This window comes from Zonotrichia leucophrys, chromosome 10 (genome assembly GCF_028769735.1).
Source record: "Zonotrichia leucophrys gambelii isolate GWCS_2022_RI chromosome 10, RI_Zleu_2.0, whole genome shotgun sequence".
NCBI classification, from domain to species: domain Eukaryota; kingdom Metazoa; phylum Chordata; class Aves; order Passeriformes; family Passerellidae; genus Zonotrichia; species Zonotrichia leucophrys.
In genome coordinates, this window is record NC_088180.1 from 19,835,037 (window position 1) to 19,862,076 (window position 27,040).

The window sequence follows — 27,040 nt, forward strand, 5'->3', positions numbered from 1 at the left end:
ATGGAGAGGGGACACAGAGGGATCCCGGAACACGGAGAGAGCCCGGGACAGCGAGTGGGGACACGGAGGGACCCCGGGACACGGAGAGGGGACCCAGGACACGGAGTGGGGACACAAAGGGACCCTCCCGCGACACGGAGTGACCCCGGGGTAGCTCCGGGACACAGAGTGGGGACACAAAAGAACCCCTCGGGACACAGAGAGACAGCTCCGGGACATAGAGGGACCCCCGAGACAGCCGCTGCTGCAGAGTGGGGACACAGAAATGCCATGGGGAGCCATCTGCAGCAGAGATCAGAGAAAATACACAGGGAATTCTACTTAAAAATAAAGGAAACTCTGCTGAAGTTGCGGGCTGAGGGAACTACAGCTCCCAGCGCGCATTGCTGCTCCGCGATGCCTGCTGGGGGTTGTAGTCGGGCCCGGCGGTGCCCAGCTGACCGGAACGAGGGGCGGCCCCGCGGGGATGGCGGCGGCTCGGGCCGGGCGCGTCGGGCGGCGCTGAGGCCGGGCCGGAGGATGGCGGCGGCCGGGGCCCCGGCGGAGCTGCGAGTGCTGCTGGTGCCCCGCTCGGAGCAGCCGCGGGGCGCGGCGCGGGTGCGGCTGAGCAGGGCCCGGCACGCCCTGGGCACCGTGCTGCTGGCCGGCGGCATCCGCCTGGAGTCACTGGGGCCCGGCGGGGCCGGGCAGCGGGGCAGCGTGCTGCCGGGAGCCTGGGCTGAGTGAGTACCGGGAGCCTGGGCTCAGTGAGTGCGGGCCGGGGCTGCGGGACCGCAACGGGAGCGCTCCCGGAGCCGCGGCGGGGCCGGGTGGTTTCTGTCTGTCTGTCCTGCCGGGTCGTGTGTGTCTGTCTGGCCGGGTGGTGTCTGTCCGCCCGGCCGGGTGTGCTCGCGGCAGCTGATCCCGGAGCAAACAAGAAGGGTTTGTCTGTGTGTCTGTCTGTCTGTCGGGCTGTCCCTTCACGCCCCAGTGTCCCGAGTGCTGCGCCTCCCCCGCAGCCCGGGGCCAGCCCGGGTGACACTCGGCGGTCACAGGGTGGCTTTAACACAGGGTGGCTTTAACGCGTGGTGGCTCCAACATCTGCTTGGGCAGCTTCCGTGCCGAGCCAAAAGCACGCCTTAGTTCTGAGCATCTGCAGTGTCCGGCAGCAGCAGCCGGACGTTCTGTGTCACACAGAATCCCCAGCTGTTTTGGCTGTGAGGGACATTAAATCCCACCCAGTGCCACCCCGGCCATGGCAGGGACACTGCCGCTGTGCCAGGCTGCTCCCGGCCCCAGTGCCCAGCCTGGCCTGGCACATTCCGGGGCTGGGCAGTGTGTCAGTGCTGTCCCAGGCTCTGCTCTCTGCTTTGCCCTGCCCCGTGCTGAGCCAGTCGCTCTCTGTCCCCTCCCCATCACCACGGAGCAGGTGTGACACACCTGGCGGGGTTCTTGGCCCCAAAACCCAATGGGAAATGGAATGGACAGTGTGTTCTGCTCTCCTTGTGCTGGTGCTCTCCTGAGGCAGAGCAGCCCTGGTGTCCTGGGTGGCTTGGAGTGAAAAATGGAGAGTATGGAACCCCTTTATCCTGGAGAGGAGGAAGAGGAAGAGGAGCTGGGCTTCCTCAGGCTCTGTCCTGCCAGGGATGAAGCAGCTCAGTGCTGGGGGTCCAGGGTGGCAGCAGGGGTTTCAATGATGAAGTGAAGGTGGTGTCCCCAGTCAGTGCACACCCAGAATGGTCAGCCTGGGAAATGGGGACAGGGAATAAAGCCATAACCTCCCTGAATGTTTCACTTCAGCTTCCTGTGGGACAGCTCAGAAGATGATGGTTCCCAGTCCAACAAGACAAAGCTGCTGGCTCTTGCTCAAAGCCATGACCTGTTTGTCTATGAGTTCAACGTAGAAGATGGAAAACACAACCCCAATTCCCTGCACAGTTGTGAGGCAGAGACGCTGAAAAAGCTCCTTGAAGATAAAAATATCAGTGAGTAAATTGCAATGTGTGGCATGTGTGAAATACTGCAGCTCTGGTTCTGCTGCTCCCTGGTGGGATGGAGCACCAGGGAATTTCAGTTACCTCCCCACTGATCCAATGGGATCAGCAGGATTCACGGGCTTTAAAAATAATGGGGACATTTCTGTGTTCAAAGGTGACATTGCCAGAAGGAATTAAACTCTTGTAGGGTCGTGTTTGAGTGACACAAAGTTAAAAATGAATTTTAATAAGATATATGCGACCCTGCTCTCTCAAATTTTAACTTTAATATTGGGACTGATGGGAAGTAAAGGGAGATAAGGCTCATCAATAACCCTGCAAAGACTAATTAAACATTTAACCTTGTATTTTATGATTAGCAAACATAATGTGCAGTTAGAATGAGCCTTTGGTGTTTTACATGTTCCTAAACAGTCTCCCTTCCTAAAATATTTTATTTCGAAAGTTTGTAGCTTTTCTTCTCAGTGCTGACTGAAATCCTATTTTGTGCTGATTTTTTATGTTCTTCATAGTATTGTCCGCTGAAAAAGCCACATAAAAAGTTTTGGGAAATGGTTCTAGAATTAGTGCCCCTGGCACAGAAAGTGAGATTTAAAACAAACCATCCCAACTTCTGTTAGGATGGGAACTGGGGCAATGAATTTGAGCTGTCATTTCCATGAGATTCCAAATCAAAAGTCTAGCTGGCTGTAATCCAAAATTTAAATATCTTTAAATTTCCAGGTTTGCCTTCAATTTCTTCTGTGAAGATTCTGTCTTTTGGAAACAACAAGTGCAAACTTCTGCTCAACCAGTTTCTCCTTGTGCACCTGGCCTTTCCTGGGGAAGGCTCAGCCCCAGAGCCCTGTGGCTGCTTCCCCCTGGCCCTGCCTGCAGGAGCTGTGGGGAGGATTGCAGACTCCCACTTCTGCAGGGGGATCCTGTTCCTGTTGGACAGTGCTGGCTGGATTTGTATCCTTTGCAGGAGAGATCAGGGAAAATCGTCTGGAAGAGCAAAGCTGCTTTTCTCTGCTGTCAGAGCTGAGCAGAAATTTCTTTACAGGCATTTAAGTGGTGCCTGCAGAGAAGGTTGTGCAGCCAAATCCTGGTTGTTGTAGAGAAGTGCCACAGCTGTGTGTGCAGGGTTTCCCGCTGCAGAGCTGGGTTTATGGGTTTCATTGAGGGTTTGATTCATGGGTCTGTGTATAGCAGGCTGACCTCTGCTGTCGCCTGATGGCTGAATTAAACCAGAAATGACCTGCAGGCTCCCAGGGAGCCTGGTGCTGGGATGAGCAGGGGCTCAGGCCTGTCAGCTCCACCAGCTGCTGGCACTAGCCTGTCCCTGCTCATCTCCTCTGGCACATTAGAGCACAGGGAAGCCAGCTTGCCTTTCCCTGCTCCTGGAGCCCAAACTCAGCTGGCACTAACCTGTCCCTGCTCATCTCCTCTGGCCCATTAGAGCACAGGGAAGCCAGCTTGCCTTTCCCTGCTCCTGGAGCCCAAACTCAGCACCTTGCCCTGCTGTGTCACTGCTCTGCTGTTCCCTCCAGGCCTGGGCTTTTCCTTGATGCTGCTTGCAGACGTGTTTGACTGCTGTGATGGTGCCAGCCTGGGGAAGGTGGGTGTAGCCCTGGGGGCTGGGCAGGGGCAGGGCCCAGCCCCTGTGTCCCCCCTGGCTGCCCTGGCAGTGTCCCCTGACCTCAGCACGGCCGTGGTGACCAACAGCAGCCACTGGGCCCTGGCTGTGCAGCTCAACACCTACTTCAGGTACAGCTTTGGGCTCTGGGCTCCCTGAGCCTCCCAGCTCCTCAATTCTGGGCCGGTCCTCACTGGGGCGCTGGCAGCTTTTCACTCTGACTTCTGTGCTAGAGCAGAAATTCCCTCTTTGTTTAAATATTGTCCTTGCATTGCTTGCTCTAATTTATTCTCTGTCACAAAGGAAACTGTGTCTATAACATCTCTTTGTTTTAATCTGTCTGTTAATGAGCAGATAAACAGTCTTGCCCTTCATGTTGTTTCCAGGAAGATGAAGTGCTCTCAGTGCCAGGGGTATTTAGAAATACTGTGGGGAATGGAATTATGACACTGTGCTCTTACAGCTGTACTTGATGAATTAGGGCCAGGTGGTAATGAAGATGTGGTATCCACCTCAAAGGAAGGAGCATCAGGTTTTGATGGCTCACCTGTTACCCTGAGAGAAAACTGCACCCAGAGCTCCTGGAGGAGTTAAACATGAAAAAAAGCATCTTAAATCATCTGAGCAAGGTGAAATTTCGTATTTATTTCTTTACAGACAGTTCCCTGAACATTTGTTCTGTAAGAGAGATCCTGAAAATCTGCCAGTGAAGCCTGCAGAGGGGCTGGACGAGGATGAGCTGGCCAGTTCTGAGCACAGCATGGAGCTCCTGCCGCTGCCCTTCCGCACAGACAGGTACAGGGGGACGAGCTCCTGACACAGGCTGCCCTTTGCCTCCTTTGCATCACTGAGAACAAACTGCTGGGCTGTGTTTTCTCTTGTAGTTGGGACAGGTAAAATCAGCCATTCTGCTGTAAATGTTTTGATTTGGGGTGGACCAAGAGAGCTTTAGGTGTGGCATTGGACAGCTCCCAAATAGGGATTGCTGCTTGGGGGTTACCTGTGAGTCTTAGAGTATTGGTACTAATAATGCATGTCACTTATAACTTGGTGTGTAGATGAGAAAGGTTCAGTCCTGGAGTTAATTGTGTTAGATGGTTGTGTAATTAATAACTATTTGTTACCAATTAAAACTAGTAGAACATTTATATATAACTATCTATAACTATAATCTATCTATAACTGCCTGTTCTGCTATTTTTTACTTGGCATTTTTTGTGAGGAAAAGAAAACTTTTCACTAGAAATGCTGGACATGGACGTTGTCAGCTGATCCAGCTGTGGTCACTCAGCTTGGCTGCAGGTGGTATTTAAATACAAATAAAGAGGCTGTGGTAAGGTTAAAATGCAGGATGCTGGATGGATTTTATGAGCTCTAAGTGCATTTTATCTAACTGAGAAAGCTTTACCTGCCCTGTTCCTGGGGCAATACCTGGTGTTAAGGTGACTCTGTCCCCTTGGCAGGTCCTGGAAGGCACACCTGTCCTCACTGTGGGACAGAGTCAGGAGGAGAAGAACACCAGGCTCTCCAAATTTGGTGAACAACCTGAATTTGCCTTGGTATCAGTTTTTTACCCATCTGGAAGATCACGATCCTGAAGTTTGTGAGGATCCAGAGAGGATGGTGGCCTTTGTCCCCCGGGCTGTCACTTGGGCGGCTTCCCCAGCACTCCAAGGGCAGCCTGGGGCTGCAGGACAGCAGTGGGCACAAATCCCCGTGGGAGCAGCGCAGGACATGGTGGGACTGGAGTGCAAGCTGGTGACTGGAGCCAAGGCTGTGTTTGTGGGGCAGGCACAGGACACGGGGCTGTCTGTGGCGCTCTGGGATTTCGAGTCCCAGGGTGTGACGTGTTCCCACTTTGGCAGGAGCAGTGCCTATGTGGAGTGCAGTGCAGAGCTGCCCCTGTGTCTGCTGCTGACAGGTGAGGGCCCACAAACTGTCCTGAGAGCTGCTTTGGGGGTTTTAGTGTTTTACCTGGCTGCTGGTGGGTGACTTCCATCGTGTTCCTGCCTGGGGAAATCCAAAGGGAGCTGCTGCCATAAAGGGGCTGCTGTGCCTTTCATAATGCCTTGGTTGTGTCCTTCAGAGCGTGGTCTGTCCCTGGTGCTGTTTGGGGTCACTCAGGAGGAGTTCCTGACCAGGCTGATGATGTTTGGCAGTGCTGGGGTCGTGGATTCCCTGTGCCACCTCAATGGCTGGGAGAGGTGCTCCATTCCCATCCATGCCCTCGAGGTGAGGAAAGCTGCCTGTTGTTTGCAAGCTGTCCTGCAAATAACAAACCCTGCATTCCAAGCATTGAATGCAGTTTAGCAATGCCAGTGTGGGTTTAGACACAATTAAAAGTACGCCTCAAACCTAGGGGCAAAAGAAAGTGGTTTAGTTATTGAATAAACAGCAAAACCCCAAGCAGATGAGTAACCCAAAGGAAGAAGTACAGCAGCAAAGTGAATGCACATTAATAAAATAAAAGAGAACAAAGCAGTGCTCAAAATTCCCTCTTAATTGAACTCAAAAGCAATTTTGCCAGTTTCTGCAGCAGTTTTTGTCCCCTTGCAAAATGTTAAATATGAAAAGAAATCCTTGGATCTAGATTTCTGTGTTTATTGTGCTGCTCTTACAAAATTGCTGTAAGCTTATTCAGCATCCTGATTCTCATAGTATGTACTTCATATTGCTGCAGTAACGTTTTGTGTGTGGAGATCAGGGCAGGGCTGGAGCAGAGGCACTGTGCAGGTCCCCTGGTTACTGCAGGCTGCACACAGAGTTTAAATCCCCTCTGGTTTCTGTGTCACTGAGGCTGGAGTAAGTGCATGGTGTATGGGTGTAAATCCATGCTTAATTGTTGTGTTTGTGTTTGTCCAGGCAGGTTTGGAGAATCGCCAGCTGGACACGGTGGACTTGTTTTTGAAAAGCAAAGAAAGTGTTTTCAGTCTGTCTGCAGCCTGCCCTGGGGCTGCTGCCTCCCAGTCCTACCTGAGAAGTGAGTGAGGAACCTCAGCTGCTCAGGGTTCATTTCATCCCTCTCCCCATGGCTCAGTGCTGATGTGTGAGCTGTTTGTGGAACCATTGCAGGTCTGGAGGAGCTCAGGCCAGCTCTGGACTTGCTGTGCTCAGCAATCCAGGACAATGATATGGAGCCCCACAGCAAACCCTTCTCTGAGCAGCTCCTGAACCTCGCCCTGGCTTTCCTCACCAAGCAGCTGGAGGAAATCTTTGTGCACACAGAGGGTAAGAGCACTCCTGCTGCCTCACAGCTAGTCATGTGTCATTGTTTAAGTAAGAACTGCTAATTCTTTAAATTAAAAGCTTACCTGGGTTTAACATAAAGATACTAGAATTGAGTGAAAGATGTTCATTGCTCTGTTTTAGATTGGCCTTACCTGACTAATAATTGGTGGGGTTAATACAAAATTTCAGTTCTGCTTTACTGGTCCCTGGGCAGGAAAACCCCTCAGTGAGGGCAGGGAGCTCTGTGGGGCTGTGTCCTGTGTCCTGACAGGGTGCTGGGCTGTCACTGCCTGCACAGGGGACAGAGTTATGTGCTCTTCCCTCTGAGGCGTGTCTGTTTATTAATCATAATCAGCACATTTGTTAATTCAGCATTGCTAAACATTAAAATCCTGCCTGTTCATTCCCAGTTAACTGAGGTTTGGTTGCTTTTGGCAGAGCCTGATGAGTTCCTGCAGAAGGCTGCAGATATTTTAACTGATTACATCATTAAGCTGAGGAAGTTCCTGAGGAGATACCCTCACCCAGCAGTGACCCCAGGGCACGGAGCTGAGCTGGATGAGGACCTGCCTGAGATAGAAGAGAGCCAAAAATGGGAAAAACTGACTCCAGAGGTGAAAACCAGCAACCCAGTTCTTGCTGCTGTGATGAAGTTTATATAAGGAGATCATTTATATGGAAATAACTTAAAGTACTGGGGAAGAAAATCAGCACAGGGATGATGTAGTTTGTTCCATGTTTCTCCCTTTAGGAAGTCATTGCTGAGGCCATCCTGAGCAACAAAATACCCGAGGCCCAGATCTTCTTCAGGAGGCAGAAACACCCTGCTGAGAGTCTGCAGGAGTTTCTGCAGACAGGCTTGAGCCTGGTCTATGACTGCCTGCTGAGGGGCAGCACCAGGGAGGCCTCAGAGCTGCTGAGGAACATGGTGAGAGGTGTTTGGGGTGCTTGGGACTGAGCAGGGCACGGGGAGCCTCAGGTTGGTTCCCCAGAAACGGGGGGGATTGCAGTGGGAACGGCTGGTTTGGGGGAGCCTGGCTGGGGCTGCGTGCTGGCTGAGCAGCAGAGAAAGGGCGGCTCTGGAGAGGGGTGACAGGGTTTGGGGACAGCGGGGACATCCCTGGGGTGGGGACAGCAGGGACATCCCTGGGTTTGGGGACAGCGGGGACATCCCTGGGGTGGGGACAGCAGGGACATCCCTGGGTTTGGGGACAGCAGGGTTTGGGGACAGCAGGGACATCCCTGGGGTGGGGACAGCAGGGACATCCCTGGGTTTGGGGACAGCAGGGACATCCCTGGGGTGGGGACAGCAGGGTTTGGGGACAGCAGGGACATCCCTGGGATGGGGACAGCAGGGACATCCCTGGGATGGGGACACAGGGTTTGGGGACAGTGGGGACATCCCTGGGTTTGGGGACAGCGGGGACATCCCTGGGATGGGGACACAGGGTTTGGGGACAGCAGGGACATCCCTGGGTTTGGGGACAGCGGGGACATCCCTGGGTTTGGGGACAGCAGGGTTTGGGGACAGCAGGGACATCCCTGGGTTTGGGGACAGCAGGGACATCCCTGGGTTTGGGGACAGCAGGGACATCCCTGGGTTTGGGGACAGCAGGGACATCCCTGGGATGGGGACACAGGGTTTGGGGACAGCAGGGACATCCCTGGGTTTGGGGACAGCAGGGACATCCCTGGGTTTGGGGACAGCGGGGACATCCCTGGGATGGGGACAGCAGGGTTTGGGGACAGCAGGGACGTCCCTGCAGGAGCCGGTGCAGGGCTGGCACAAGCCTGCTGTCAGGGCTGTGTGCTCTGGGGAAAGCTGCCGTGTTCATCGTTCTGTGCTGGATGTGAGCAGTGCATTGTGTGGGCCCCTGTGACAGTGGTGTCCCTCTGTGGCAGGGCTTGGACGTGAAGCAGGAGCTGCACAAGATCTGCTTGCACACCCAGGACAGGCACGTCAGGGAGCTCCTGGTGAGTGCAGCAAGGGCTGCCTGGCTCCAGCCCTGCAGCCCTGCCCGCCTTTGTGCTGAGGGAAGCTCTGGGAAATAGAAAATTATAGAAAATTTTCAAAGTTTCATAGAAGGCTCACGTGGTGTGTGTTTGTATGTGAACTTTGAGATAAGAAATGTTGATTAGAAACGTTATGGAACAGGACAGACATTGTTGAGAGAGAAATGGAACTAAAAACAAGTTTCAAAGGATAGTCTTATAAATAAGACTAGATGTTTTAGAGAAATGGAGCTATGAAAGATGTATTGCAGTAGGATTTACAAGGGGTAATTTTAGATTATTTACTTTAAGGTATTTACAGTATACTGCGGTAAAAGCTGATAGGCCAAGAAACACTTCTAGTGTAATTAGGAAATAGTTGGCTTCTGATTGTGATGGTGTGAGTTATAACATGTGTATTGTCTCATCCTTCACATGAGACTGAAAATGGACTAAAAGTTATTGAACACCTCTCAGCTGCCCCATCTCTGGGTCAGAAAAAAGCTTAATCTGACAAGAAACCCCTGACTGCCCTGACGTTCAGAGCAGAGGCAGCCAGGGCTTGCACTGCACCCTCCTGATGGCATTCCTGCAGCATCCCTGTCCCTCTGCACCTGCAGTTAAACCACAGAGCTGCTGCAGTGTCATTCATTGCTCTGATCCGCTTCTCTCACGCAGTCTGAGTCCTCTTGTCACTTAAGTGCATTCCCCTCTGCTTCCAGAATTGTTTCCCTACAGCTGGTTAATTGTTTGCACTTGCAGGATCATTTACAGCTTGAATAGATTAAAGATAGATAAAAATTGAGGGCAATTGGAGGTAATATTTTAACAGGTGGAGGTAACGTTTTAATTTGAATTAAAGGTGAAAGTCTTACAAGAAGAAAATTACTTTTCTGAAAAAGAGAAGAAAATGATTGACTTTGTGCATCAGGTTGAAAGCTTCTACTCAGAATCCTTCCAGGAAAACAAAGAGACTCAGGCTCTTTCCAGGTAATGTGGGTTATTAATTTTAATTATTAATTAATAGCATTAATGGGTTTTAAAATGTGCTGGATTGTACATTCTGTGAGATTTACTGCACTAACAAATTTAATTTCATTAATTTCACGCTGGCGTTCATTTGCAGAAATCAGAGTCAGTGTGGGGACTGAGTCATTTTCTCGTTTCTGTGGCAGTTGCTGTCATGTTCTCTCGTGACACACTGCTGTGTGAGTCATGACAAACTATCGTGGGGGTGACAGAGCTCTCCTGCTTCAAAGGAAGCATTTTTAATAATAATATTAGAATTACCACTCAATTATTCGTGTTCACATGTTTGCTCTGGTTTTGATCTATGATGTCTTTAATACAGCAAGCCAAATAACCTAGAAAATAATGTTACAGCTAAATGATGGTAAAGCTGTTATGATACTGATAATTTGTTGGGAAAACAGGCAGTTCTTTCCTTCTGAAGCCCCCAGCTCCTGACCCATCCCGGTGTTGCAGGTGCAGCAGCTGGAGGAGGCAGCAGGAGCTCGCTGGGCCCCGGGCAGTGCTGGGCTCCCAGCTGGGCTGGGGCAGCCCCGGCGCCCCCCGGCTCACCCTGACCCTCAGCTGGGCCCTCTGCTGGGAGCCCCTGCTGCAGGACATGGTGCTGCTGCCCTGGAGAGCACAGCAAGGCAAGTGCTGGGCCATGGGGGGCTCTGGGACAGGGCCACAGGGGCCACTGGGTGTGCCACTCACAGGGGGTGGCACTGGGGCTCACCCTGTTCCATCCTGGTGGGGCTCACCCTGTTCCATCCTGGTGGGGCTCACCCTGTTCCATCCTGGTGGGGCTCACCCTGTTCCATCCTGGTGGGGTTTCACCCTGTTCCATCCTGGTGGGGCTCACCCTGTTCCACCCTGGTGGGGCTCACCCTGTTCCACCCTGGTGGGGCTCACTCTGTGCCATCCTGATGGGTGTTTCTACCCTGTCACTGTGGCTCACCTCTCTGGTGGGGTTTCACCCTGTCCATCCTGGTGGGGTTTCACCCTGTTCCATCCGGTGGGTTTCACCCTGTCCACCGGTGGGGTCACCTGTTCACCCTGGTGGGGTTTCACCCTGTTCCACCGGTGGGGTTTCACCCTGTTCCACTGTGGGGTTCACCCTGTTCCACCTGGTGGGGTTTCACCCTGTTCCACCTGGTGGGGTTTCACTCTGTTCATCTGGTGGGGTTTCACCCTGTTCCACCTGGTGGGGTTTCACCCTGTTCCATCCTGTGGGTTTCACCCTGTTCCATCCTGGTGGGGTTTCACCCTGTTCCACCCTGGTGGGGTTTCACCCTGTTCCACCCTGGTGGGGTTCTCCCCTGTTCCACCTGGTGGGGTTTCACCCTGTTCCATCCTGGTGGGGTTTCACCCTGTTCCATCCTGGTGGGGTTTCACCCTGTTCCACCCTGGTGGGGTTTCACCCTGTTCCATCCTGGTGGGGCTCACCCTGTTCCACCCTGGTGGGGTTTCACCCTGTTCCATCCTGGTGGGGTTTCACCCTGTTCCATCCTGGTGGGGTTTCACCCTGTTCCATCCTGGTGGGGTTTCACCCTGTTCCACCCTGTTCCACCCTGTTCCATCCTGGTGGGGTTTCACCCTGATGGGGTTCACCCTATTCTATCCTGGGTCTGGGCTCTCCCTGTGGAGAGGGGTTTGGAGTTAGCTGGAAGGGATTTGCCTCGTGTGAATGCCACCCTCTGCCACCCTCTGTCCTGGGAAACTGCTTCCAGTTCTGCCAACATGAGGCTCCAAAACCTGGAACAACACCCTTGATCCCATGGCTACTGTTTATTAAGAATAAATACCTGGAGGGGCAGGACACAGGGGATGGCTCCCACTGTCAGAGGGCAGGGCTGGATGGGATATTGGGAATTGGGAATTGTTCCCTGGGAGGGTGGGCAGGGCCTGGCACAGGTGCCCAGAGCAGCTGTGGCTGCCCCTGGAGCCCTGGCAGTGCCCAAGGCCAGGCTGGATGGGGTTTGGAACTACCTGGGACAGTGGGAGGTGTCCCTGCCCAAGGAACTGGATGCTCTTTAAGGTCCCAGCCCAAACCATTGCACAGTTCTGTGTAAGAGAACACCAGCATTTCCCTCAGGAGTGTTTGTGTGTGCTGGTTCCATCCATTTGCCTTTTTGAAACACAGAGCTCAAGAGCTGCAGTGCTGAGGTGCTCTGGATGCACGCGACAGCCCAGCATGACTGGCTGAGGATTTGTTCCTGGATTGAGGAGGCAGAGCCCAGCCAGGCTCCGTGTGGCAGCGCTGCCTGGCCCCCCCTGAGCCCTGACATCGTGGACAGGAGCACTCTGTGCAGCCCCTACATGAGACAGGACATCCTCAACAAGCTGGCCAGGTAGGGCCCCCAAGGCTTCACGCTCTCTCTCCTTCCTGTGGGAAACCAAAATCAGACATAAAATCCTTGGTACATATTAGCTTTTATACTGATCTTTTTGGAAACAGCACAAATCCATCGATAAATGTGATTTTAGTCTCCTGCTTTCAGTTATCTGCCAACAGTAAGAGCCATGAGAGCAGGAGCACTCCTCCCTCAGCCCTTGGATGTATCAGGGGTTATATTACTGATGCCCACTTTAATGCCAGGGAGGGAATGCTGAGCATTTACCTGCTCTGGGCAGTGCCCTGCAGTAACCACAGTGTTGTGGGGCACAGGCAGGTGGATTCTGGCACTCTGTGTTTGCCTCTGCAGGGAATTAATCCCTGGGAGGGAAAGGTCTGCTCTAATTCCGAGCTGGGAACGCCCATCAGAGCTTGTCAAAGAGAGCTGTGTGATCAGTGTCTGTGCTTTTTCCTGACAGAAAGGGAATTTTTGTCCCTTCTGAGCTGGAAGATTTTGAGCTGCTGCTCCAGAGGTTGTCGTGCCTGGGAGGAGTCCTGCAGAATCCTCACCCTGTTCCAAAATACAGCTCTGCCAGTGGCCTGGACTTCCACGCTCAGTTTGTCCTGCACTGCCTGGAGCACAGCCTGCAGTACCTGCTCTACACTTACCTGGACTATTACAGGTAGGAGTGCTTCCCATCCCTCACACCCCACAAGGGATCCCAGATTTAACGAAGGAAACACAATTTGAACAGTTGGTGGGGAGAGTTTTCCTCAGCCCTGGCAGTGTCATTCCGCAGAAACTCTGGGGCAATATGTGAGATTTTAAGCTGTATTTTGAGGCTTTATTCAGATTGTCTTAGTATTAATTTGTGTGTCAGTCATGAAAGAAACAATTACATCTATAATTAGTATAATGCTGTAAGCAGTACAATCCTAAATGAGCCAAGACAAGCTGCTCTTCAGAAACTCAGAATTTACAGAAACTCTCTTGAGCACAAGTGTGAGCTGACTGCTGATATGTTCACAGATAAGGAAATTGCTGATTTCCAGCTAATCTAGGGTTAGCTGGGGTTTGAAGGTGGTACCAGTAGTAGCTATTGGAGCTATATGAATGCTTCCCACTTAATGGATACTTGGCAATTAAAATTTCTGAGCTCCAACTCCAGTCTAACACTGGAATTAGCAGAGATCTAGAAGTGGACCAGAAGGAAAGCCAGTTCATAATTTCCTGGTTGTTTGTCTAACCACTTGTATTTGGCATTAACGCCCATGAGGTGCTCCAGCCTTTAATGCTGTGCCACAGCAGTGCTTACCAATGCTCTATTTTCACTGTGCTGCTCATTTATTTGCAGTTTAACCCCTGCAAACTGCCCTGTCCTGGGTAACAAGGAGCTGCAGGAAGCACATCCCTGGTTTGAGTTCCTGGTGCAGTGCAGAGGGGTTGCCAGCAATCCCCGAGGTAGGAATTGCTCAGAGGGAGCTGATGTCCCTGCCCTGCCCTGGGCACAGCTGGATTGACCCTCTGCTCTGCTGCAAAGCCCCTGTCCATCCATCACCTCCTCAGCTCTGAAATCTGGGGTGGTTCCTGCTGGAGCTGTGCTCACAGACCTGCAGATTGCACAGGAGTGAGAATCACTCTGTGTGTGACCATCCTTCCCTCCAGCTCAGTTACATTGCCAACAGGTCCAGCAGAAGGAGAATTCATAGGAAAACACACATCCCATGAAAATTAAACCTTCCTCTAGTCCCTGTGGTGCATTTTGATTTCCCTGCCCTTGGATTGTGTGTTTGCTTTACTGAAAACCAGTAGAGTTTGTGCCCCTAACTCATTGCACTTTTGAAACATTCCATCTTCTGCAGAGTCACACATCAACAAAAGGCAAAACTAATCCGAAGTGAAAGAATGCTCAGTGTAGGATAAAGAGTTAAACCACTCCAGTGCTAAACTGTGGGGCTCAAGCCCAGCCTGTGTGGGCAAAGCTTGGTAAACCTGAACTTATCTTCTCTGTGTTTATAGGCAAAGTGAGGGAAACCAGTATGGACAACAAAAAGTAGAAAATTCAGCATTTTTCACAGTCAGAGGACAGCTGTAACGTGTGATTGATGGTTTAACACTGGTTTTACATGGAATTAAATGTCACTTCTTTTCCTTTGAAGATCCCAAGATGATTTTCCAGGCCAGCCTGGCCAACGCTCAGATGCTGATCCCCAGCAGCCAGGGGGGTGTGAGCAGCATCCTGCTGGAGGGCAGGACCCTGCTGGCCCTGGCCACCACAGTCTATGGGCCTGGGGGCATTGACCAGGTACTGCCTGAGCCCCTGACCCCCTGTCCTGCTGCTGCACTCGTGGCTGAGACAGAAAAGTGTCCCCTTTGATAGAAAACTGCTGGAGCAGAGGGGGTGACCAGAGTGTCACCATCCACAGCACAGTCACTGCAGCATCAGGTGCTGGGGCACGTGGCCCTCGTATGACTTAAAAGCATTTTACAGGAAAAAAGATGGTACTTTCTGTGTTGTCAAATTGGGGTAGATTGGGACAAAATTGTTTTGTTGTTATTGTATGCAGTTTCCTCCTAATTAATTTTGCTTGCTTGCAATGTAGGTCCTTCAGAATGAAGATACAGAAAAACCTCTGAAGAAAGTTGATCCACAGCTCTTGAAGATGGCCTTGACCCCTTACCCCAAGCTCAAGGCTGCTCTCTTTCCCTCCTGCACTGCTCATGGGATTTTGCCTCCTGACATCTCTCTGTACCACCTCCTGCAGGTACCCAGGGTGCTTTTGGCAGGGCACCAGCACAGAGGGGTTTGTTTGCAGCTAAAGCTGGGCATGGGGGCCAGGGGTTGTTTCTGTGGGGTCCTGGATGTGCAGCTGAAGTTCACAGCTTCATCCTGAGCTGCTTTTTCAAGTGGTCTCTGCACCCTGTGGGTTTGCAGTGCTGGAATGTCAGAGGGATGTTCTCGCAGTGTTCAGTGGGCAAGGTGTTTAATAGTGCAGAAATTGCAATATTTCAATTTTATAATGTTTGTAACTGTATGAGAATTAGAAATCGAGAGTTACAGGACAGTGATGTGAAATTCTTAAGCTGCCTCAATTAATTTTGTTTCTGATCTTTCAGTCATTAATGCCCTTTGATCCCACAAAATTGTTTGGCTGGCAGTCAACGAACACTCTGGCTGTGTCAGGTATGTCCCTTGCCAAGGCCTACATGCTTTCCTAGCCTGAGCACCTAAAGTAAATTACTTTCCAGGGGAATTGTTTGGCAGATAAATTTACTCAAAAGGCCATTTCTTTCACAAAAAAATAGTGTAATCTACTGAAATTCTGTTTTGAACTAGAATTCTGGATTTTCGCGTTAAGCTCTTCACAGGCAGAACTTTTTCTAAATATAGAAAAATTATCTAAAATAGAAGATAGAAAATTATCTAAATATAAGCCAGAAAACCACTGTTTTCTTTTCCAAGCAGGCTGAGGTGATAGAGCTCTGTTTTCCCAGTGAGGAGTGGGATTTCACAGTGGTTTTGGATGTGACCTGGAGCCAGAGGGGCGCGTTTGGCTCTCCCCGAGGCTCTGCAGCTGAGCCCTGCTGCTGCCGTGCCCTCAGTGTCCCTGACAGTGCTGCTGTGTGTTGCAGATGCCTGGAGCCAGCTGCCCCACTTCTCCAGCCCCGGGCTGGTGAGCAGGCACGCCGTGCAGGAGAGGCTGCATTTCCTGTTCTACCTGCGCCACGGCCGGCCCGCCTTCGCCTTCGGCACCTTCCTGGGCCAGCAGCTGGCCAGGAGCAAAGCCCCCAGGCTGCTGTGAGTGTGCCCAGCAGGGCAGGGGGCCCCTGCATCCTCCCCAGCAGCACTGAGTCCCCAGCAGGGAACTGGGGGCTCCCAAGGGTTAGAAATCAGATAGCGCTAAAAGGAGGTGAGCTTGGTTTGGGAGTTACCTCAAGAAATCTGCACAAGGGAAGTGAGGAAAAGAATCCCCAGTTTGATCGAACGTGGGTGGGCTCTTCTTTTAGGAAATTGAGCCCCTAGTTGACTTTGTAGGAGCATGATGCCCCCTTTTCTGAGACATTTCCTAGTGGTGATACTTCTTCAGTTTAACTAGTAAGGCAAGAAGTGCACTGGAGGTTGATGGAATTAAATGCCCTGGCTGAAGCTTCGAAATCAGGTGTTCAGTCAACTGACACATCTTGCTTGAATACTGAAATTTGCTGTTTAGTGTGGGAATTAGAACAAACCACTTTGTTTCTGTCTGGTTTGTGTATTAGTCACTGTTTCTCTCCATCATTTCCACACAGATTGGTTTCTCTTGTGCAAACAGGTAAAACTGGGGCAAAAAGGGAAATATACATTAATATGGAGTGAAGTCAGGGTTTAAGAGAGAGTCAAGGATGCAGGGTTATTGCAGTGACTGCTGTGGGAAAACCCTTTGGGTACAGGTACATTTTTCCCTTAGCACCATCTGCAGGTCAGACTCAGGTTCCTGGTGCTGCAGTGGGCTGCAAACTGTGCAGGGGCTCTTTCTGCCTTTCTCAGCTGCTGAGGGGGTGTTTGTTAATTATAGCACCAATTCCACTACCTTTAATTTTGATAAAGGTACTGAATTGCAAACTCTTCTTGTCACGTGCGAGCCTTCATTCTCATCCCCACGTTTTTCACAAACATGAACCTGTAGGCTCCCAGTTACCTGTGGCGCTGACGGCTCAGAGTTCAGCAAACCCCGCAGTGCTTGTGTGCCTGGGAGGGAGTTTGGGGGTGTGTGGGGAAGGGAGGCTGGCTCCCCTCACGCAGGGGTGCCAGCTGTGTGTGCCCCTTGCAGGATGCAGCAGGCGGCTCGGGAGGCCCAGCTGCTGGCCCTGAGCTGCTTTGGTGTCCCCTCGGTGGCTGCGGCCTGCGTGTGCTTCCTGGAGCTGCTGGGCCAGGACAGCCTGGGGCTGCGGGTGGCCCTGAGGGCTGCCAGCCTCATCTCCAGCCACAGCCCCACCAGGGACTCGCTGGGTAAGGCTGTGCCTGTCTGCCCTGCTCTGGGTGCCTGGGGAGGGGAGGGAGGGGAGCAGGGTGCTGCCTGGGCTCAGCAGTGCTCTGAAAGCATGGAAGAGCTTTCTTGTGCTTTTGTTCCTGTCGCTTTACTCATTCTGGAAGGTGCATTTTGGTCCTGTAGTGCCAAATAAGGCAGGAGGGCTGATACAGGCTGTATCAGGATCTAGCAGGCACTGTCCAGCAGCTGCCTGAGGCTGATACTAGTGACGTTCAGCTGTAATAATGTTACAGGGAATTAAACAAAGTCCATTGCCAAATCTCCTCTCTCCTTCCTCTCATATACCTGCAGGGAGATCAGGTGTTCAAAGCTGTGGGGAAATTAGGTTTATCCTAGAAATAACTTGAGAAAGGTGAATATCTAACTCCAGGGCCACAGGTATCTGCTTTCCCAGCTAGGGAGCTGCTCCTGAAAGTGCTGTCCTGGCTCTGATCGCAGCAGCACCTCAGGAATGTGTTCTTTTAAGCAGTGGAGAAGTTAACGAGGTTGGCTGACGGTGACAAGGCAGCAGCAGCAGCAGTCCTGACCTCCTTGGAAGAGGCTTTCTGGGATAACATTGAGCAGCAAGGCATAAAGAGGTGAGAGCAGCGTGGTGTGAGGGCTTCCCTGGGCAGTGAGGCTGGGCTGCATTCTGCTGTCTGTGTGTCAGATAGCACCAGGAGGGCAGCACAGGACACTGACGTGGTGCAGTGATTGCTGTGTGCAGGCAGCCCAGGGTCCCCTCAGAGCTGAGCTCTGCTGCCAGCACTGCAGCTCTCTGCGTTCTGTGCAGGACGTCCAGTGACTGCAGCAGGCAGTGGTCCCTGGTGGTGCAGTTCTGCAAGCTGCACAGCCTGGAGCTGAGCACGTCCTTCCTGAGGGAATGTGCCAGAGCCAACGAGTGGCTGCAGTTCCTGATCCAGAGCCAGCTCCACGGCCACCAGCCCGCCCAGGTGAGCTCCCTGTGCTCCAAACTGGGTCCTGGAGCAAGGGAATGCCCCAGTGTGCAGGCAGCAGTGCTGGGGTTTGGGTCTCTTGGGATGTCCATACCCTGGGGCTGTGGGAGACCTTCCCTTGTAAATTTAATTGAAACTCAAGTAGTTACTGCTTTTTTTTTTTTTAATTGGAGAGTTGCCAGATGTTCAATGTAAGTTACAATGAAGCCACTCACCCGTCCTTTCAAAACTCAAATTGATTTTTTTGGTAAAGATACTTAAACTTTTAAGAATCTAAATTTTCCACCTTTCGTTTTGGATGTGATGTAAAAATGAATAAAACACTCCAATAAAAGCAATTGGGAGAAGTCATGTGAGGAAGCTAAGTGGGAAATTCCAGGTAAGATGGTGCTTAGCAGGCCCAGGATTTTAACCTGGATCTGCTTGTTGTTTTGGAGAATCTATAACTCCACAAAAGCACCTGAGTAGACTCTTTTCAGCTCTGTTGCTGCACTACAAGAGGGAACAGCACTGAGGCTCCCTAGGAGACATTTGAGCTTTGTGGAAATGCATGAGCTCTCATTAGAATAATTCACACCTACAGAACCCCCTTTCCTCTCCAGATCTCCAAAGCTGCTCTAAAACTGAATTTGGGGAGTGTTTTGTCTCCGTGTGTTCAGCGCTTCCTCCCTGCGCTGCCCGTGTGGCCTCACGAGGTTCTGTGCTGTTGCCCACAGGTCATTCCCCTGCTGCAGGATTTCCCTGCCGTGCTCCAGGATCACCTGCAGCTGGCCCTGGGGAGGCTGCTGGGAGCTGGGGCCGCTGCTGCAGCCGGGGCCCGTGCAGGGAGCCTGTTCCACACCCTGCTGCAGTGCCAGGAGCAGCCCAGCCCCTGCGGCTTCCTGCTGGCACAGGGGCTCGGGGCACGGGCACCCATCCTCAGCGTGCTGGCAGCCTGCTGCCCTGTGAGTGTGTGTGTCTGGGTCTGTGGGTGGGCTGCACTGCGGGTCTGCCAGGGCTGTGCCAGTCTGCTGCCTGTGAGTGTGTGGTTGGTCTGTGGGGATGGGGGCTGGCACTGCTGGGACTGCCCCAGGGCTGTGCCAGGCTCTGCTGCCCTGTGAGTGTGTGTGTCTGGGTCTGTGGGGATGGGGGCTGGCACTGCTGGGACTGCCCCAGGGCTGTGCCAGGCTCTGCTGCCCTGTGAGTGTGTGTGTCTGGGTCTGTGGGGATGGGGGCTGGCACTGCTGGCTGTGCCAGGCCCTGCTGCCCTGTGAGTGTGTGCGTCTGGGTCTGTGGGGATGGGGGCTGGCACTGCCCCAGGGCTGTGCTGCCCCTTGAGTCTGAAATTCTGTGGGGATGGGTGTGGGATGCCCAGGCTGTGCAGGCCTGCTGCCTGTGATGTGTGTGTCTGGTCTGTGGATGGGCTGGGACTGCCCACGGCTGTGCCAGGCTCTGCTGCCTGTGAGTGTGTGCATCTGCTCTGTGGATGGGGGGCATTGCTGGTCTGCCCAGGCGTGCAGGCTCTGCTGCCCCGTGAGTGTGCACTGCTGGGCATTTGGGGGTGGGTGGTGGCACAGCTGGCACTGCCCCAGGGCTGTCGGCAGTGCCATCACAGCTGCTCCTGTGTTTCTGTGATGCTGTGCTCACCGTGCCCCCATCCACCAGTAGTGGAGGTGCAAACCCTTCCTTTTGGCATTTCCAGGGTGCCAACCTCATCTCCTGCCTCTGTGTGTGGATCGTCACTTCTGTGGATGATGCCACCAGGGCTGAGGCCACTGCCCACACGCAGGGCAGGGCAGAGGGTCCCCAGTGGGACCTGCAGGACCTTGCTGTCATCTGGAAAGTCTTCCTGAGGAAGCAGAAGAGTAAAACACTTCTGAATGGCTTCCAGCTCTTTTTAAAGGTGAGGGGCTGTGGTTTCAGGGGTGTGTTTGATGTGTCTCACCCTCTGTCTTGCTTTGTGCCAAGGATAACCTGGCTATCCACTGAAATTGCCAGTCAAAGTGGAAATTCTTCCAGTTATCACAGATTTTTAGATCCTACATCAACCTTGCATGCAATTTTAATAAATTAAAGCTTCATTGTTCTGCTGGTGAGGGAGACAAATTCTATATTTATTGAATGAAATAATAGATTATTTTTAAAAGTATGATTTATTTATTTATTGGGTACTTCTTTATTTATTGGGTACTTCTGGGAATTTATTATGATCTGGTTTTGTGTCCTAAAGGATTCCCCTTTGCTGCACATCCTGGAGATGTATGAGCTGTGCATGAACTGTAAGAAGTACAACGAGGCTAAAGCCAAACTGGACAAATTTCAGGAAAGCCTCACAAACGTAAGGAAATCAATTTTCTCTCAACATCATTGCTGGGATTGGGCAGCTGGGCCAAGAGGAGCAGTGTGTGCAAACACTCTGTCTCTCAATGCAGATGCTTTGACAACTCTTTCCTTTCCATCCCAGTTTCTGGTTCCCTGCTAACTGGCATTATTCCCTGTCATTCTTGGTTTTCCTTCCTGGGCACTGGGCTCAGGCAGCTCAGTTCCCTTCCCCAGCAGTGCCAGGGCTGTTTGTGTAACAGTTGATTCTACCTGGTCCTTCTGGCCCTGCTCATCCCTCCCACCTCCCCCTGGCCCTGAGCAGCACCTGCAGTGCAATGTCCCAGCTCAGCACAGCACAGCTCAGGCCTGGCAGCTCCCTGTTCCATCAGTTAATTTATTAATATAAACAATTAATTGTACCTGGCCCTTGCCCTGCTCATCCCTCCCACCTCCCCCTGGCTCTGAGCAGCACCTGCAGTGCAATGTCCCAGCTCAGCACAGCACACCTTGGGGCTGGCAGCTCCCTGTTCCATCAGTTAATTAATTAATTAAACAATTGATTTACCTGGCCTTGCTGCCTGCTCATCCCTCCCACCTCCCCCTGGCTCTGTGCAGCACCTGCAGTGCCATGTCCCCAGCTCAGCACAGCACACCTTGGGGCTGGCAGCTCCCTGTTCCATCAGTTAATTGATTGATGAACAATTAATTCTACCTGGTCCTTCTGCCCTGCTCAGCCCTCCCACCTCCCCCTGGCCCTGAGCAGCACCTGCAGTGCAATGTCCCAGCTCAGCTCAGCACAGCTCAGGCCTGGCAGCTCCCTGTTCCATCAGTTAATTGATTGATGGAACAATTAATTGTACCTGGTCCTTCTGGCCCTGCTCATCCCTCCCACCTCCCCCTGGCTCTGAGCAGCACCTGCAGTGCAATGTCCCAGCTCAGCACAGCACACCTTGGGGCTGGCAGCTCCCTGTTCCCCGAGCAGGGGCACAGCTGCTGCCCCTTCCATCCCCCCGGAGCCCAGCAAAGCCCCCCTGATCCCGACGCCGTTGTTTCCCCAGCTGGGGGCTGCAGGGGGAGCGGCCCCCGCGGTGCCGCTGCCGTGGCTGCGCTCGCAGGCGCTGTTCCTCCTGGAGCTGATGCTGCAGCAGTGCCGCACTGACTACGAGCTGGGCAAGCTCCTGCAGCTCCTGGCTGCGGCAGAGAGCCTGCTGCTGGACGGTGAGCACAGCCTGAGCCCCGGCCCCGGCAGGGCTGCCTCCCGAGGGAGCCCCGGCCGCAGCCCCAGCTTTGCTGAGCTCGGTTCTCTCTCCCAGGCCCCCACCTGCGGAGGCTCTGTGCCCTCAGCCAGGCCCTGAGGGACTCCTCCATCCCCATCAGCCGCTCCATGCTGACCCCCTGCAGCCTGGAGGCCTTCCAGGGGCAGTGCAGCTCCATCCTGGAGCAGCTGCAGGAGAAGGGAATGTTCAGCCTGGCTCGGGAGGTGGCAGCCCTGGCTGAGCTGCCCGTGGACAGCGTGGTCACACACGAGGTACAGTGCACGTGGTGGCAGTCACCTCTTCCTGCTGCTGCCAGCACTGGGGATGCAACTTCTCAGCCTTCCCGAAACATTCGTTTTTTTGTTAAGTAATTATTTATTTTAAATGCAAGTGCACCCAACACACAGGCTGTAAGTGCTGAGCTGCAGAGTGCAGGACAGCTGTCCTCATTCTCTTCCTGGTTTTATTTGTTTGCAATCAGTTTTATTTGGGGAGGGAAATAGATGAGTTTGTCCATCAGGGGGTGTAAGGAGATGATCTTTAAGGTCCCTCCCAACCCAAACCAGTTCTGTGACTTGTTGCATGTTGGGGCACTTCCCTAAATCCAGTATTTCAGTGCTGCCCGTCCTGTGTGAGCTGGAGTTTTCTTTCTTGGGAAGACAATTGTGATAAACCTCTGTGGATTTTGCAGGTTCTGAGGGATCTGCATCATTTAAGAGACAGTGGCCAGTGGCATCAGAGCCAGAGCAGAGCAGAGTTCTGGCAGAAGTGCAACGACACCTTCAGCAGACATTGCATCTGCAGCCGAGCCGCAGCACAGTTCTTCCTGCGCCAGGCTGACAGCGTGCGGGAGCCCTCGGGGCAGGAGAGGACAGCCAGCCTGATGGAGCGGCAGCTGCTGCTCACGCTGGCCGGGCACTGGCTGGCCAAGGAGCCCGGGGTGGCCGTGCAGGAGCTGCAGGACGTGGAGAAGCAGCTGTGGCGGTGCCGCGTGGCACAGCGGGCGCTGCTGCCCGAGGGCTCGCAGCCGTGCCCGTGCCCCGGGGCGCAGCGCTTGGGCCGGCTGGCCGAGCAGTTCTCCTTTGCCAGGCTGGCAGCCCTGGAGGCGGCCGAGCCCCGCGGGCTGCGGGCACTGCCAGCCCGGGCGGCACCGGGGGCGGCACTGGGGGCCGCGGAGCGGGCGGCGCTGGGGACCCTGCTGGGCACCCTGCTGGAGCAGGGCAGCGTGCACGAGGCCGCCCGCGTGTGCCACTACTTCCAGCTGTGGCACCGGGACGTGGCCCTGGTGCTGCTCTGCAGGGCCCTGGCCCTGGGCGAGGCCGCGCTGGAGCAGCTGCAGCCCGAGGTGCAGAGCCTGCTGTCGGCCGGGGCCAGCGCAGAGCCGGGCGGTGAGTGAGGGCTGGGCCCTGTCTGCGCTCCCTGCAGCTCTGCAGAGACAGCTCCTGCTGCCCCCTGTCCCTGCAGCTCCCCTCAGCTGTGCAGGAACAGCTCCTGCTGCCCCCTGTCCCTGCACTGCCCCTCAGCTGTGCAGAGACAGCTCCTGCTGCCCCCTGTCCCTGCAGCTCCCCTCAGCTGTGCAGGAACAGCTCCTGCTGTCCCCTGTCCCTGCAGCTCCCCTCAGCTCTGCAGGAACAGCTCCTGCTGTCCCCTGTCCCTGCAGCTCCCCTCAGCTGTGCAACTCAGCTCCTGCTGCCCCTGCACGTCCCCTCAGCTGTGCAGAGACAGCTCCTGCTGCCCCCTGTCCCTGCACTGCCCCTCAGCTGTGCAGGAACAGCTCCTGCTGCCCCCTGTCCCTGCACTGCCCCTCAGCTCTGCAGAGACAGCTCCTGCTGCCCCCTGTCCCTGCAGCTCCCCACAGCTCTGCAGAGACAGCTCCTGCTGCCCCCTGTCCCTGCACTGCCCCTCAGCTGTGCAGACACTCAGCTCCCCCTGCCCTCTCTCCCTGCTGCAGAAATGCTCCTCTGAAGGCAGTCTGTGGCCTTGCCATGCCCGCGTCCCTGTGTGCTCCTGGCACTGTTCTGTGTACAATTTCCATCGATCTCAAACCTTTCGTTTGTCATAGCTCTCAGTTCTGGCCCAGTAAAGCAGTACTGTGCTTTATCCCTCTAATTCTAGCACTCCACTAATTTTTTTTTGCTGTAGCTGAATCAAGGAAATGCCTTAGTTAATACATTTTTCTGACACCTTTGTGCATTATGAAGAGTTTGGTGTTTCTTGCTTAATAGCAAGGCAAAGGCTGAGAATGTTTATCTGTAAAGTTCTCTGCATGTCTGTGAAGTCTGAGTGAGCAAGTTTCAGCTGGAACACCCCTTTCTAATACTGATGTGTAAAGCTGAATAGACATAGAAGAGCATAAATGAATCCTAATGTATCAGGAAGGCTGCAGAACCCTTACTTAATCTTAAAAATTTTATATCTGAGAAATTATTGAGGATATTTGTGTTCTGTTACATTGTTTGTACCCTGAAACAAATGTAAGATTTAAAAAATCACAGATGCCAAGAGCTCGGTTTTCAGAGTCTGAGGAAGTGTTACAGAATTGCTGCAGGTTTAGGGAGCCTTGCCCAGGTGTGAGGGAGTTGTCTGCCTTTGTGAGATAGGAATTGATGGTTTTTTGTTTCCAGCATCCAGCCTGGAGGACTGGGCCCCTCTGGGGTGTGGGGATGATGCCGTGGTGGCAGCACTGAAGGCCCTGGCAGAGGAATGTGTCCATGGCAGGGGTTACTGCAGGCAGGTCCTGTGCCTGTACGAGCTCTCCAAGGTAAGGCAAGGAGCCAGGGCCTTGGGCCAGCCCTGCTGGGGCTGGGCAGGGCAGGGTGGGAGGGTGAGGTCTCAGCAGGAGCTGCAGAGGGTGGGATTCCAGCCCTTTGTGTGGGAGAAGGGCAGAGGCCTCCTGGGCATGAGGTGCTGAGGTGAGCTTGAGCACAGCTGATCCAGCTGCAGCTCCAGGTGATGCAGCCCCATCCTCACAGATTGCTCTCCTCAATTCTGTGCTATTTTACACTTTTTGGGCCCGAAGCTGCAGCCGTGTCCTTGGTTCTGGGCTGGAAAAGGATTGTTTGTATGACTGAGCTGTGAGGAGAACTGCTAATGCTTTATATGGGGTTCAGTTATACACCAGTGCAGTACAGAATCTGGAAAATAGGAAAGCTGAAACATAAGGCATTACCTGTGGTTAAGGGGAGGTGCCGTGGGTGGGGATGCCCTGATGGGATTTTGGTGCTGCTCCCCCAGGAGCTGAGCTGCTGATGCCATGGGTGGGGATGCCCTGATGGGTTCTGTGCTGCTCCTTCGGGGAGATGCTGTGGGTTAAGGATGTTGTGATGGGTTTGGGTGCTGCTGCTTTGGGGAAGTTCCATGGGATGCCCTGATGGGTTTTGTGCTCTCCCCCAGGAGCTGAGCTGCTCCTTTGCGGAGGTGCCATGCTCAGGGATGCCCTGATGGATTTTTGTGCTGCTCCTTTGGGGAGATGCTGTGGGTTAAGGATGTTGTGATGGGTTTTGTGCTCTCCCCCAGGAGCTGAGCTGCTCCTTCGCGGAGGTGCCATGCTCAGGGATGCCCTGATGGGTTTTGTGTCCCAGGAGCTGAGCTGCTCCTTCGGGGAGGTGCCATGGGTGGGGATGCCCTGATGGGTTTTGTGCTGCTCCTTTGGGGAGATGCTGTGGGTTAAGGATGCCCTGATGGGTTTTGTGCTCCCCCAGGAGCTGAGCTGCTCCTTTGCAGAGGTGCCATGCTCAGGGATGCCCTGATGGATTTCGTGCTGCTCCTTCAGGGACATGCTGTGGGTTAAGGATGTTCTGATGGGTTTTGTGCTCTCCCCCAGGAGCTGAGCTGCTCCTTCGGGGAGATGCCATGGGTGGGGATGCCCTGATGGGTTTTGTGCTGCTCCTTCGGGGACATGCTGTGGGTTAAGGATGTTGTGATGGGTTTTGTGCCCCCAGGAGCTGAGCTGCTCCGTTGCGGAGGTGCCATAGTCAGGGATGCCCTGATGGGTTTGGGTGCTGGTGCTTTGGGGAAGTTCCATGGGATGCCCTGATGGGTTTTGTGCTCTCCCCCAGGAGCTGAGCTGCTCCTTCGCGGAGGTGTCGGCGCGGGAGCCCCGCGAGGTGCTCGGGGCCATCCTGGCGCGGCGGGGGCCGGAGCGGGGCCGCAGGGCCCAGGCCTTCATCGCCTGCCAGGGGCTGCCCCCTGGCACCGTGGCACCGCTGCTGGCACAGCAGATCACCCACGAGCTGCTGGCCTCCGCCCAGGGAAAAGGTGGGCACAGGGAACGCTCCTGGGCTGTGCTGGGGTTTGGTGTGAGCACAGGGAGAAGGGGACAGCCAGGTTTGGTCTCTGGGGGGATTTGTGTGTCCCAAAGCAGCCCCTGCACTCTGTCCCTGAGGGCTTGACTTTGCTCTGGGAGCATTGTCTGCCTTGTGTAAAGTTCTATACAAATGTTCATTTGTAGTTATTCCTGTGCCCAGTGTGGTGTTGCAGTAGCTAAGGTTGCATTTTTGTGGACATAAATTAGTATTTTTTTAAAAGTATTTTTAACCTTGCTGCCCCACATCACCTGACTTGCGAATATCATGTGCATTTCCCTGTGTAAAACATGACAAAATGTTCTTCCCTTACTTTTTTCCTTTGAGAAATGAGGGGCAGCTGTATGGTTGTCCACAAGGATTTTGTTGGGTTGAACTGGCAAAAAAAGTATTTTCTGATTGTTAAATTTAAGCAATAACACAAAAAGAGTCTTTAGGGTTGTAGTCCCAAGTCCTCAGTCAGTCTGGAAGATACCAGATTGGTTTGTTTGGGGTTTGTTAATTAAAGATAAGAAATAACAGGAGTTCTCTTGTGCACAATCAGCAGCGGTGACAGAATTCTCTCTCTGGCCACAGGGCAGAAGCAGGCTTGGAACCCTGCAGTGGAGAGCCAGGAGCTCCTGCAGCTTGCCAAGCTGTGCCAGGATCACACCTTGGTTGGGATGAAGTTGCTGGATAAAATCTCCTCTGTGCCCCGTGGGGAGCTGTCGTGCAGTGAGTAAATGGCAAATCCTGCCTGGTGTAACCTGTGTGTAACTAACGTGGCATTGTTGGCTTCAACTCACAGCTCTAAGGGGAGGCTGTGCTGCTGATCTCAAATTTGATATTCAGTTAGTAGGGCTGAGGATGTGCACAGTAGATAGGGGTGTTGCTTAAGGGTTTATTTTCCAAACAAAATTCAGATTTTTGTGCTAAGCAAGAGGTGAGAAATGCAGCCAGGGAGTGACCTGAGCTGTTGTGGTGGTTTGTTACAGAAGGGGCATTGTGACTTTGTTCATATTTATCACAGTTAGGAGCTGAATGTCTCAAACCCAAATGCAAAACTCGTGCCCTCCCTTT

The 27,040-nt window shown here is 53.3% G+C and overlaps 1 protein-coding gene across 1 annotated transcript in view; it reads left to right on the forward strand.

Moving 5' to 3' along the window:
• Positions 1-59: 59 nt before the first annotated feature.
• The window catches only part of SPG11 (SPG11 vesicle trafficking associated, spatacsin), a 31,526-nt gene continuing 4,545 nt past the window's right edge, over positions 60-27,040 (forward strand). The window contains exons 1-33 of the mRNA XM_064722497.1: positions 60-722; positions 1,780-1,964; positions 2,700-2,927; positions 3,536-3,722; positions 4,249-4,386; positions 5,055-5,512; positions 5,678-5,823; positions 6,454-6,571; positions 6,664-6,819; positions 7,258-7,433; positions 7,571-7,747; positions 8,722-8,793; positions 9,674-9,801; positions 10,297-10,469; positions 11,963-12,170; positions 12,634-12,837; positions 13,510-13,616; positions 14,315-14,460; positions 14,759-14,920; positions 15,273-15,339; positions 15,789-15,954; positions 16,967-17,145; positions 17,655-17,763; positions 17,958-18,117; positions 18,837-19,064; positions 19,802-20,002; positions 20,330-20,437; positions 21,480-21,639; positions 21,735-21,949; positions 22,369-23,065; positions 24,302-24,438; positions 25,736-25,934; positions 26,558-26,695. Of these exons, the coding sequence (XP_064578567.1) occupies positions 271-722; positions 1,780-1,964; positions 2,700-2,927; positions 3,536-3,722; positions 4,249-4,386; positions 5,055-5,512; positions 5,678-5,823; positions 6,454-6,571; positions 6,664-6,819; positions 7,258-7,433; positions 7,571-7,747; positions 8,722-8,793; positions 9,674-9,801; positions 10,297-10,469; positions 11,963-12,170; positions 12,634-12,837; positions 13,510-13,616; positions 14,315-14,460; positions 14,759-14,920; positions 15,273-15,339; positions 15,789-15,954; positions 16,967-17,145; positions 17,655-17,763; positions 17,958-18,117; positions 18,837-19,064; positions 19,802-20,002; positions 20,330-20,437; positions 21,480-21,639; positions 21,735-21,949; positions 22,369-23,065; positions 24,302-24,438; positions 25,736-25,934; positions 26,558-26,695 (6,385 nt within the window). The 5' untranslated portion in view covers positions 60-270. The remainder of the gene's footprint in view (positions 723-1,779; positions 1,965-2,699; positions 2,928-3,535; positions 3,723-4,248; positions 4,387-5,054; positions 5,513-5,677; positions 5,824-6,453; positions 6,572-6,663; positions 6,820-7,257; positions 7,434-7,570; positions 7,748-8,721; positions 8,794-9,673; positions 9,802-10,296; positions 10,470-11,962; positions 12,171-12,633; positions 12,838-13,509; positions 13,617-14,314; positions 14,461-14,758; positions 14,921-15,272; positions 15,340-15,788; positions 15,955-16,966; positions 17,146-17,654; positions 17,764-17,957; positions 18,118-18,836; positions 19,065-19,801; positions 20,003-20,329; positions 20,438-21,479; positions 21,640-21,734; positions 21,950-22,368; positions 23,066-24,301; positions 24,439-25,735; positions 25,935-26,557; positions 26,696-27,040) is intronic.